At 37.6% G+C, this 12,858-nt stretch overlaps 1 protein-coding gene across 4 annotated transcripts in view; it reads right to left on the bottom strand.

Moving 5' to 3' along the window:
* Positions 1-12,858, bottom strand: part of LOC149807753 (kynurenine/alpha-aminoadipate aminotransferase, mitochondrial-like) — a 66,636-nt gene that overhangs the window by 49,527 nt on the left and 4,251 nt on the right. For all 4 annotated transcript variants that reach the window (XM_089970103.1, XM_089970073.1, XM_089970084.1 and 1 more), the window contains exons 2-3: positions 6,346-6,432; positions 5,491-5,590 (exon numbers count right to left, since the gene is read on the bottom strand). In XM_089970103.1, coding sequence (XP_089826229.1) covers positions 5,491-5,590; positions 6,346-6,412 — 167 coding nt within the window. In that variant the 5' untranslated portion in view covers positions 6,413-6,432. The remainder of the gene's footprint in view (positions 1-5,490; positions 5,591-6,345; positions 6,433-12,858) is intronic.

Consider the following 12,858-nt stretch of genomic DNA (forward strand, 5'->3'; position numbering starts at 1 on the left):
TTCGAACAAAAACATCAAGCCTTGAATAATTTTCAGTAAGTTACCTGTCCAACATGAAAGCGTTTGAAACTTAAGGTCATCCTTCAACAAATTTTAGACTGTTCCAGTGGCCAAAGCGGTTAGAGTGTCCACCTCAGATGTGGGAGGTCATGAGTTCAAACCCCTGATGAGTCATTCCAAAGGCTTGTGAAAATGGTACTAACAGCTGCCTGACTTTGCACTCAGCAGTAACAGGTAAGTGTTAGGACTGGTCAACCTGGTGTTAGGATAATGTGACTGGGTATTCTGACAGCCCTTTTTTAAGCATGTTACAGCATGGACACGATCCTCACATGAAAGATAAAACCACTCTCATAATGAAAGGCAATGCAAGTGAGTGATAATAGCTAACACCATGAGATTACCTTGAAACCTCTGACAAAAAGAATGGAGAAATGTAGTTTTTTGACTGAAGAAAAATTCTAGGTGAATAAAGTGAAAGCTCTCAAATCATGACCATAACAAAGTTGTGCTGGCCTTAACAAGGTCATGCAGATGTCTGGGCCACTGGACCCAGCAGAATCGGTTCTCTTCTCTTCAAAGATAAACCGATTTTGGTCACTCCTACCCACCACATTCAACATTATGCAGCCAACCTTCCTGCTGAGAAGATTCTGCCTGGAAAGAAAATCATTGATGATGACCTTCATTATCAAGAGATTTATGTGAAAGCTTTCCCCTCCAGTACCCAGTAACCACTGATCGTAGTGAAGTGTGGCAAAAAGTGGGCACCGCAACCATGCATGCTGCTGTCCCTAGAGACTGTAACTTCCAGCAGGGGGGTTCTGCAGGGTATTCCTGATGACAACTACTGTCTGTCATGCCAATAATGCAGTTAGAGTCTTATCTGTGTCAAGATCAGGTCACAGTGACTTACGAGACTGGAAAAGCAGCTGATCAGAGTTAAAAGATCTACCTACAGAAAGCACATAAATAGTCAGCCATGATGAAATGGGTTTCAGCATCATTAAAGAATCAAAGAAAATGCATGGAAATCCAAGCCTTTCTTGGACACTGATTTGATGAATTTGACCATCGGTGTAATGTGATCAGTGGGAAAGCAAACTGAATTGAGATGAGAAATCACCATTCACAAGAAATCTATACTTGAGAGAGGATGCAGAGTAAACTGTTCAGATTTTGAATCAGAATAAAACTAAACAATTGTTTATCGAGTCTGTTGTTCAGATACATTACTGCTGCTGTTGCCAAGGTGAACTTGAAGTGGATCATGATGTGGTCAGTTGTCTTGATAAAGGCTTTTGGACAAAGGACGAATCAATACATGTGTGACTCAAAGTTATACATGGTCCCCAGGTGCACAAAACAAAGAAACTTTTATGTGAAAATGGGTGATCAGAAAATGAAAAAATGAAAACAGGCATCTGTCAAGATGGATCATATATTCGCCCCTCTTTGTGTTAAGCTACACTGACCATTCTAACTCCATCCACAACCTTGTTGCAACAATAAAGTTTTTAAGCTGGCTTCAGTTTTCAATTCACTTTTGGTGTCCAGCAAAAGTAATGAGTAAATACCTGGAGAGTTTCTTTTGTGATTCTCAAAATTAATGCCTTCTCTGGATCAACTGGGACTTCTGTCAAAGAAAACGGCAAGTGGGGCCTGGTGAACAAGACCTGAAGCTTCTCTGAAACAACTGGATACCAAATTTGTTGTCTGAAAACCAGTCTGTCCAAGTTTGACAATGTTGTCAACAGTGGCAGTAATAGAGTGTTACTGATATTTATTCAAAGGCACAGGGAAGAGAGAATCACTTTCCTTCCCCCATATTAGAATGTTTTTGGTCCTGTGATGATTGTGGTAGTTTAAGTTCCTATTGCGGACAGAATAACTTCTGTCAATCAGAGTTCATCTGCTGGTCCTTCTTTAACTGATTATCTTGCCCTTGGAGCTGATACTAATGCAGGTGAAAAGGCAAGAGATGACATGAGAAAATTCTTGTTTAGCCTGCTAATTTGCATCATCTGTACAATCTCTGAACAGGAGAGGAAAACCAAAATGCAATTAGGATAAGACCAAGGACTGATGGGCCTGAGTGATGACAAGTGAAGGAAAGCATCATGTCTCACAAAGTCTAGGTTGCATGAAAAAATCAAGATCGTTGCCATAGTGCAGTGAACTTCACTAGTGACAACTTTTCCAATGCATCTGCTTTCTCAGCATACTGCAAGACTGCAAGTGAAGCTATGTCAAACACAGATAAGGTTGACATTTTCTCACCAACTCTGACAATGTCTGGAACACTCAACAGTCTGTTTAACAGAAAAGCAGGGCAGATATGTTTATATTTATATCCAAACTCTGCATGTCTGTGTGGTAGGTGTCCAAGTACATTCGGTATCTGTGGGTGGAAAAAAAAAGATGATGGCAGCTGTCTTTCAGAGAAGGTAGCTTTGGAGTTACCAGGGTCCTTGATCTTGTCATACTGATGATCAGTAACCATGCTTATATTAAGAGACAGCAGGAATAGAAATAATATGCCTGGTTTGATGACAGAAGTATGTGTCTTTGGCTGGAGATAAGATCCCATTGACTGAAACTTCAAAGTTAAACTGTCCACTCGATAGCACCATGTAGGTTTGTAACTTGACTGAAGATGTCCCTGCATTCACTTGAGGGTCATTTCTCATCTGGGAAGCCATTCATATCGGCATATATTATAACAAGTGGAAGGAAATAAAAGGCATGTTCTGGTACCTGTCCACAGGATAAGCCATAAATTATGGACCTGTTACCTGGATGGGCAGATGGGCAGAGCTGGATGGTCGCAGGAGTCAGTTGTGCCAGTTGTGATATGGCTGTATATGGATGGACTGATCAAATGTTTCACAGATGTCGGAACATTCAGAAGATTTGCAGTCCAACTTGTCATTACAACAAATTTCTGATCAAAAGTGGCAACTGACTGTCAGTCAGCCTGTTGGCCAGACTGGTCTTGAGTTAAAACAGTGGCAGACAGTACAGATGGCTTGTGGGAAAGCTCCTAAGAGGTCTTCACAAAACCTCCTGCATAGAGACTTGTAGGCACTCTTGCCCTGCTTCAGAATGTGGGGAAACTTAAAACCATGGTGATGCCAAAAATGGGAAGCAAGCTCTCACATTATATCTGTGTCAATAGTAGAAGAGTGGGACAATATGCAAGTTAGAAAATCTCTTGCCGAATTCTGCAGTGTTATCTCAGTGTTATCTCTTCTCATCTGAGATTCAAGCAGAGAATGAGAAAGTGGCAACATATTATGCCTCAAGTCTCCCATTGTTCCTACTCCAGTTAACTGGTTGCTAAATTCGAAGTCTGCACAATCTTGGCATTGCTAAAGATGAAGTCTGCACAATCTTGGCATTGCTAAAGATGAAGTCTGCACAATCTTGGCATTGCTAAAGATGAAGTCTGCACAATCTTGGGAAGGTTAAGGGCCACAGAGGCATACCCTTATATACTGGCAACAAACTCAGTGTCTGGATCAAGTTTTAGCACTTTAATGTCTGAAGATTTTTATCTCAAACATATTTTCCAGCCTTCCAACTGTTTTTGCAGAACCATGGACCAAGTCCCAACTGATCAACTCGTGCAACCACTGCAAGATTAAGATGACATAAGTATAGTACACCTTAGGTATGTCTCATGAGTGTCTCTGGAGACCTTAACTTCTAACACTTAGTGCATCTAGTCGCCATTGTGTGTCAGAATTGACAATGAAAACTGATTGAGTTGAGTAATGAACCACAAAAAAAAGGTGCAAGCTGGAAACAAATTAAATTTGTAACTTATGAAAATATGAAGATGTCAAACAGTGCCTACAATCTATTTACATCACACAAATAACAAAAACTTTTAAACTGGCATGGCTGGTGACCAGGTTGGCAGCAAATATGCAAAAATGCTGAAAAAACAAGGAATACAGTTACCAATGCTTGAATTAAAAAATATTCACCAAAACACTACCAACTTTGAAGACAAATGGCTGAAAATTCCAAAGTAATCTGATGGATTTCAGGGTGTACATCAATACGATGTCACACATACTGAGGGAAGTTTCAGCTGAAGAACATTGGACATACAAGCGGCCACCTAGCAGTGACCATGGATTGTAATTATTATATTATATGGAAGAGTTATTCCCCATGGATACTATTTTTAGAATCAATAAATTTTATTTACAAAGGAACTACAAGCTATTTGGTCTTTCTGAAGGAAGCTAAAATTAATTCCTAATGTTAACATTATCAGGTAATGTATATAATGGCAAAAGTCATTTGCATTTTCTTTCTTGCCATGAGTGCAAATGAGTGGAAGTTTTGAGGCTTAAACATGATGGTTTATAGTGGATCTGGAAAGATGAAAAACATAATATTGAGTGCAATTAGATTTGAAGATCACAATACCACATGCAGCAGCCCACTCAAGGCAAGTAAAGTATCTTGTCTTCATTTGAAAACTGAAGAACATGTTAATTCAGGCAATGACCAAACGCTTTCGTCAAGATTCCTTTACTGTTCTTTTTTCCTATGCATGGTAATGAAATACAATTTTTTTCTTCTTCAAGTTCTGCCAGAGAAATGTCTGGCTGGAGAATTAAAGGTAAATACAGCCTGACTCAAAAGTTTTATACTTTTTAAGAAAGCTCAAAATGTTCAGGATTTTAATTATATATATATAATATGACAAGAAAGAGAATCTAGGCTCATAGAATTGGGCGGATCTTCTAATTTCAGTTTCTCCATACCAAAGATGTATCATACTAAATGTAATTTTTCACACACATTTCTTTTATTTTCATTTCCTACTGCAGATAAAAAATTATAACATGACATCTTAATTTACAGCCATTTCCAAAACTAGAATATTACGCATGCTTTTTGCGAGAATAAAATGTTCACTCTTGCAAACCTCATAGAACAAAAATGATCAGGACTCTTATGGAGGTATATCAAAATTAGAGGATATGAAACATTATAGACAATATAATACATCATCATCAATATAAAAATATAAATATGGTACTTCAGGTATACTTGCTTTTAAGTCAAATCAAACTGCAGACAACATCGACACTGATCTGCTATCATATACTGCACCAGCATATTAAGGTCAATATTGTTTGTTTAATTGATTAATCTTTACCAACTGCATAGATCTGGATCTTGTGGCACACTATGAGCTGGAAGATCAGCATCTATACAAGTTGCAGTCAGTGCTAATACATGAGTATATATGGTATCAGGCCTGGGGCATTGAGCTCGAGCTTAGTGTTGTGCTAAATAAAGTTATTTTAAAAAAAACTGGTTCTGAAAATATTGAAAGGAATGATTATTAACATGCCATTAAATGTTATGCGCATTCATGCAGTATTTGACCTGATCCAAGATTTTGAAAATGTAACAGCTATAATGAAATAATAAACTTTTGTTCTTTTTTTGTTCAAAGCAAACCTGAGAGTGAGTGTTGCAGACTGTATTGGGAAAGTCATCACATTTGGGTTCCCTCCTGCCATGGAAATCATTGATGGTGGACTGCTGTGGGCTATGGCAGCTACAATAAACATCATTTGAGTGGTGATCACAGTAGAGAAATTTGTCCAACATTTTTGGAGACCTTTTCAATTGAAAAGCATTCATTAACATTTTGTATATTCTTCAACTTTCACTCATGCAAATTAATGAAGTGTTCCACAAATCTGTACATTAAATTGACATCAATCCAGTTACCATAATTACTGTAATAATATGTAGCTAATCATTCTCTCATTTTTTTGTTATCATTGCAATCATTTCATATTCTGATAATTCATCTCTACAAGCTATACCATTCATACTTCATGTCTCACATTCACACAAAGCAAGACAAAGGGCTGCATCATAAATGAAATCTGATTCTACATTTTTCAAAAATCTTTTGGTACAAAACATTTCTAGTGCTATACTTATGTTTGTTGTGGCAGGCAAAACAAAGAATGATGCACACAAAAAACAATAATTGGATTTTGTTTGATTGAATCCTGAGAATTTTTGCAGTTAAGTCGCTTGTCGGACCTTGTAAACCTGACATTCCTAAATGTTGTTCTGGGGTAGGTGTCGGATGCAGAGATATACCTCATGACCCATGAAATTTCCCAATACATATATTTTGCAGTACATGGTTTGGAACATACTAAAGTCCAGTTTTAGTCTCACACAAATACCTACACTTTTCCTGTTTTGTTGGAAGATATTTTTTTTACACTTTACAACAATCAAGAGATCAAAGATTTGAAAAGATCCATTTTGTTAGCTTGTGATTCAACTTACTCAGCACTCGTATTGGGGAAGGCTTTCTTGCCAAACTAACTGCATTAATAAATCTTGTGTAATTCATGATGATCTGCTTCACAATATCTGAAAATAAAAAAGATAAAATGAATAAGGGTATATGTCTAAGCAGAATAACTAGCAAAACAGGTCCAAGAGTCACTAGGAGGGAAAGTCCCAAGAGAAACTGGTCCAAAAGTCAGTTAGAGGGAAGGTCCCTAGGGCAGCATTCTACACATAGGGGTAGATGTTTAGGGAAAATATTTCTCACGATTTCCTCACTGGTTATACTGGCTATTTAAAAAAATACTTCGTACATCTTAGGTATCGTCAAAAGAACTTTTAATTCCCTTTATTTTGGTGTATCATTGGTGGGACTAATTTGAGTCATAGAGTATACAGCTTGGCTTTACTTCAAATGCACACCTATGAAAAAACTGCTACCTGTTCTTGGTCATTTTACTTCCTGAACTTCAGAGATAAATTGTATTAAAAAAATAAGAGCTGATAACTTTTTTTTTACATGTCATATATTTTATAATTCATTCATTGTACTTTCAGAAGCTGGTACTATATAGTCTGGCAAATTTCATTTTCCTTATTTTAATAACTGCTAAAGATAGTGTATTTTTGAGTAATTCACACTGATTTTTTTAAGCACATGGGAGCAGTCATTTCGGTTAGCTGTGTGCATAAATCATGTACAATATCCACAAGTGCAATATCCATTGAGTGTGTGAATTGGACGTTTTAACATAGCTTTAACAATTTTTCACTCATATCGCTACAATGTCTGCAGTGTGGCAGTTTATAGTGATGTCTAGATGTCTAGCACTGGGGCATCATGCCACAGACATGTAGCATGATGTCCCACCCAGCCATATTATTCTGACACCAGGCCAACCAGTCCTAACACTAACCTCTTAAAGCTGAGTACCAAGCGAGGCAGCTGTAAGTACCATTTTTGTAAGTCTTTGGTATGACTTGGCCGGGGATCGAACCCACGACCTCCCGCATCCGGGGCAATATCCATTTAATTTTCAGTCACATTACATGAAAGTAAATAGAGGCATGCAACAGTCTCTCCATTGTGCATGTTGCAAATGTAATCAACTTTACCTTATACCTGTCACTCTTTCAGAAGTTCATAATATCTGTAGAGTACCCCTTAGATAAACCTTTCTAAGAGTCAGTAGAAAGGAAAGTCCCTATAGAAACTGGCCCAAGAGTCGGTAGGACAAACATCCCTATTGAATCTGGTCCAGAGTCAGTAACAGGAAAATTCCATAGAAGAACTGGTCCAAGAATCAGTAGGAGGGAAAGACCATAGAAGAACTGGTCCAAGAATCAGTAGGAGGGAAAGACAATTGAAGAACTGGTCCAAGAACACTGGTCAACAGTGAAATCATTACTGACTTGAAAAGGCCCTAATCTGTAGTATTTTGGTGTGCCGAACACGAATATAACCGTGAAAAATTTGTATTGGCTCTCGTTTTGAAGATATTCATATACCTCATTTTCTATGTTTCACTGTGTAAATTTCTCCAGTAGGACTGCAGCAACATCCGGAATAATGATGTAACATTGCATAATACCATCATGCTCACATCATCCACAGTTGATTGCATCATTTTCTGATGTAATGCAATACTAATGCCATGCGGCTGCTGAAGTAAGTTGACGTCAGCAGTGTACTATACATGTGTAGGCCTATTATACTAATGCCAGGCGGCTGCTGAAGCTGACGTAAGCAGTGTACTATATAAAGCCCAATCAGATAGGTTCAGCATTTAAAATATTTTAGACGTTGTGCGAGACAGTTCAAGCTACTGTTACATAAAACTTATTATTTTATCCATTTACGTACAATAAAGAACAGTAATGCCTCGAAAGTGTGTTAATACCGCGGACAATTTTTGCTATATTTGTGGGGAAGTGACATTTGCCAACCAGAAGAAAAGTATCAATTCTCAAGTGAAGAAGGCATATCATCTTTACTTCGGATGCAAGGTTGGTGACCAAGACAAGCCTTGGGCTCCGCATATATGCTGTGCTACATGTACAACACAGCTTTCACAGTGGTTGAATTGCAAAAGGTCATCAATGCCGTTTGCAGTCCCAATGGTGTGGAGAGAACCAAGCAACCACCTAAATGACTGTTACTTCTGCTTGGTTCCTCCTCTTTCCGGCGGAATAACGAAGCGAAAGAAGTCGAGAATAGTCTACCCAAACATTCCGTCTGCATTGAGACCAGTTCCACATGGTGAGGGACTTCCTATTCCAGAACCTCCAGCAGAATATTCTCTTGATTCATCTGACGAAGACAAAGGTGAGTCGACCTGTTCTTCTCCTGGTCCATCAGCATGCAGTGATCCAGATTTTCACTGTGGTGCATCATCAACCCCACACAGAATGACACAGGAAGAACTAAATGACCTGATTCGTGATTTGGACTTATCAAAGAACAAGGCAGAATTGCTAGGATCAAGACTCCAACAATGGAATCTTCTAGAAGAAGATGTCACAATTACTGCATATCAAAAGCGCCACCAGCAATTGGAGCCTTTCTTCAGAAAGGAAAGTAATCTGATATTCTGTTCCGATATTGAGGGCCTCATGAATGCTTTAAAAATCACTCATGACCCACAAGAATGGAGACTATTTGTGGACTCTTCGAAACTGAGTCTCAAGGCTGTGCTTTTGCACAATGGAAACATTCTTCCATCTATTCCAGTAGCGTATGCTGTCCACATGAAAGAGACATACGATAACTTAAGGCAGCTACTGAATTCCATTGAGTATAACAAGTACAGCTGGCACCTCTGTGGTGATTTGAAGGTAGTTGCCCTTTTAATGGGACTGCAGCAAGGATATACAAAATACATGTGTTTCTTATGCGAGTGGGATAGCCGAGCAAGGGAAATGCACTACATGAGGAAGGAATGGACTCACAGGCAGAATGTAGCCATTGGAGAGAAGAATATCCAACACCCAGCTCTGGTTGAGGCTCAGAAAATCTTGCTACCACCCCTTCACATCAAACTAGGTTTGATGAAGAACTTCGTGAAAGCCATTGACCGGACTTTGCCAGCATTCCGATACCTGCATGAAAAATTCCCTCGACTCAGCGAAGCAAAGATTAAAGAGGGAGTTTTTGTGGGTCCTCAGATTCGAGAGCTTTTCAAAGATGACCGGTTCAACAACTTGCTGGAAGGTGACGCGAAACAAGCATGGAATGCTTTTCGCCTAGTTTCTACAAACTTCCTCGGAAATGTTAGGGCAGAAAACTATAAGGAACTAGTAGAAGACATGTTGATGAAGTATAAGAAACTTGGCTGCAATATGTCTCTAAAGATTCACTTCCTTCATTCCCATTTGGATTTCTTTCCTAGCAACTGTGGTATTGTTAGTGATGAACACGGCGAACGTTTTCATCAAGATTTCGCAACAATGGAACAAAGATACCAGGGAAAATGGTCCACTACAATGCTGGCTGACTACTGCTGGACACTCCTCAGAGATGCTCCCGAACAGCTGTACAAGAGACAGGCGAAGAAATCTAAGATGTAGTCAATGACTTGATTTTTTATAGGTAGGCTATTACAGCTGACCTTTTACTATTGGAATGCATTTCGTTATGTAAACATTAATTTCTTGCAGATTACAAAAGAACTAGAGCCAATTTTGCAATTTGACTGTCATATTCGTGTTCAGCACATAAAAATTGATAAGAATTGACTAATTTTATTTCAGTAACATGACTTTTGTAAAAATTTGTTGTCCAGTGGAATCAGTAGGAGGGAAAGACCATAGAAGAACTGGTCCAAGAATCAGTAGGAGGGAAAGACCATAGTAAAATTGGTCCAAGTGTCAGCAGGAGGGAAAGACCATAGTAAAACTGGTCCAAGTGTCAGCAGGAGGGAAAGACCATAGTAAAACTGAACCAAGTGTCAGCAGGAGGGAAAGTCCACTGAGAAACTGCACCAGTTGACATACACATTATGATAATCACTAATTTGTCATTTACTGAAGTATTTTTGTTGGCAGAAGAAAATAAATTATGATATCAAAGAAACATGTTTTCTCTGCTTCCAAAGAAAAGACTGTATTGACTGCCATATAATTATGTACATGTACAGCTACAGTAAAACACAGTATCTATAAACATATGGAGTGAAATGATTCATCTACTGATGCATCGATACTTTTGCTAAAACACATACCGATACAAAAGAAGTAGAATTGATACAAAATACTTACCATATGCAAGTTATTTTAGTCTTCAGCAGTTATGAATAACTATTATTAGTTTGCCTTATTATTCTTTAAAATTAGAATTTGTCTGAAATAGCATTTGCAGTCACGGGCACTCATTTTTATTCACTATTGAGAATACTTGCTCACCATCTATAAATTAGCACAGTGTCCTGGCTCATAATTTGCACCCCCCATGTTAATTCTCTTAACCCAGCAGCACGTTCAGCATATAATGTACATTCCAAACATGTTCCACATGTATAACGAAGTACTTTACTCATCATTTAATGACCACATTTTATGGGAAGTTTCTACACTGAACTGTATCATGTCTACTTTGGTTGATTTGAAAGCTACACTACCAGTGTGTCGTACAGTAAAATATGTTACATTGAATTCTCATTGGTGGTTATTGCTTGTTCCAGTCCAGGTTAAATGAAAACCATCAACCAGAAATGAATGTAGCTTATTCCCTGCATGACAAACAGGAAGTATTGGCAAAGTAACAGAGAAACTTCACACAGAGGTCATTAATTGATTTGTAAAGTGCTTAAACAGAGATCCTGTGCAATTGCATGAATTATGTGAAAATTGTTTGAATTCGCAAACTTGGAGAACAGTGAAGCACAGAAACTCCCACAAATTATTTAGTTGATTTCCCTGCATATGAAAATGTACTCAGTGAAGTATGCAATTTTTATTTAACCATTCTTGTCATGACATCTCTTTTTGCAGATAGGCAACTGTTTACATATATCTGGATTCTTCAAGCATGTTATGAATGGTTGTTAATCTAAATTTGATTGGCACATGGTTTGAACCTTCCATGAAAGAAATTTTACAAATTTGTGTTTAAAACAATGGCTACCTAGAAAGCCCAAAATTTCTGATTCCTGGCATTGTTCAAGCAAATACCGGTTGATTGCAGTGATGATGACAATCATTTTTAAAGTTACGAAGTATATTGAATTATTGGAGCTGGGAGAGTGTTGATGGAAATAACCAGGATGTGATTTGAGATCAAACATGGTATTAAATTTGAGTCACATGTACATGTTGGATGGACAAAAATAGATGACATAACGGTCAGCCTCCCCTTCAGTGGTATTTCAAAACTAAATTTAGAAAGGGCAGAATACTGAGCCTAATTATAATACAGACAATTTAAAAGTATAAAATGAATTCATTTTTTTTTATCTCTGGAAAATTGTACATAACAGTCATAAAGATCAGTTTCCCAACATATTCAAACTGACAAAGCTTAGCTATATATATATATATATATATATATATATATATATATATATATATATATATATATATATGCCCCTTCCAAAAGAAGCACAGAACAAAATTTGTACATAGATGAACAGAGTATGCTCAAATATAATTAATAGATTAATGTTTTTGTCACTAGAGGTGACATATTTTAAAGATGTTGAATTCAGTATGGCTCTAAGAAAGTGGAGCATAAAAAAGATATATTAAAAGGTTTGGTAAATAGTATGCAATGTCCGTTTCTTCCTTTCCCTCCTTTTCTTCCAATGCCCCTTATTTCTGACAAATGGAATGGTCTCCCTTAAGATAAAATCCTGGCAGTATCCCTCCTTAAATTGTGTATGGGGAACAAACTTGGAATTTCTCTTTTTATGCAGAGATACTGAACCAGTGAATGAAGGTGCCAATGGAATAAATAAAATAAGCACAGAATCAGCAATGGGGCAAATTTCAAAACTGCTCAAGTTTATCGCCTTGTGCAAGTTTTTAAAACAATTATTACAAGACTGGGTGTTGTCAGTAGTTTTCTATCTTCACTAACAAATACAAGTACCTATGGCTGTAGCAGTCTTTTGCATCTGCAAGAAGCACAATACGATAGATTTTGTTGGTATTCATCCTCATACCCATACCCGAATTTGTTCTAGATGAAATCTACTTTGCATGAGGAAATTTCATTATATCTTGTTTTGATGATAATATCGTAATGTCATTGGTATTATGATGTTTCCATGCTGTGTGAAACAATGGGCCTGGTGGCTAAAGTGAGTTAAATGGAGCCACCATTAAAATGGCCTAAAACATTAAATAAAACACACTGACAACCAACAAGATATCTGTCTGAAAGTATTTTTTACCTTGGCATCAATGAGAATTGCATACAAATATATAATATCTATAATATACATAATATCTATATGTCTGTCTGTAGTCTGCATACTGGAAATACAACCAAGAATGCCAACATACATAAAAGTG

This window comes from Sinohyriopsis cumingii, chromosome 1 (genome assembly GCF_028554795.1).
Source record: "Sinohyriopsis cumingii isolate HCF-2022 chromosome 1, ASM2855479v2, whole genome shotgun sequence".
Lineage (NCBI taxonomy): Eukaryota > Metazoa > Mollusca > Bivalvia > Unionida > Unionidae > Sinohyriopsis > Sinohyriopsis cumingii.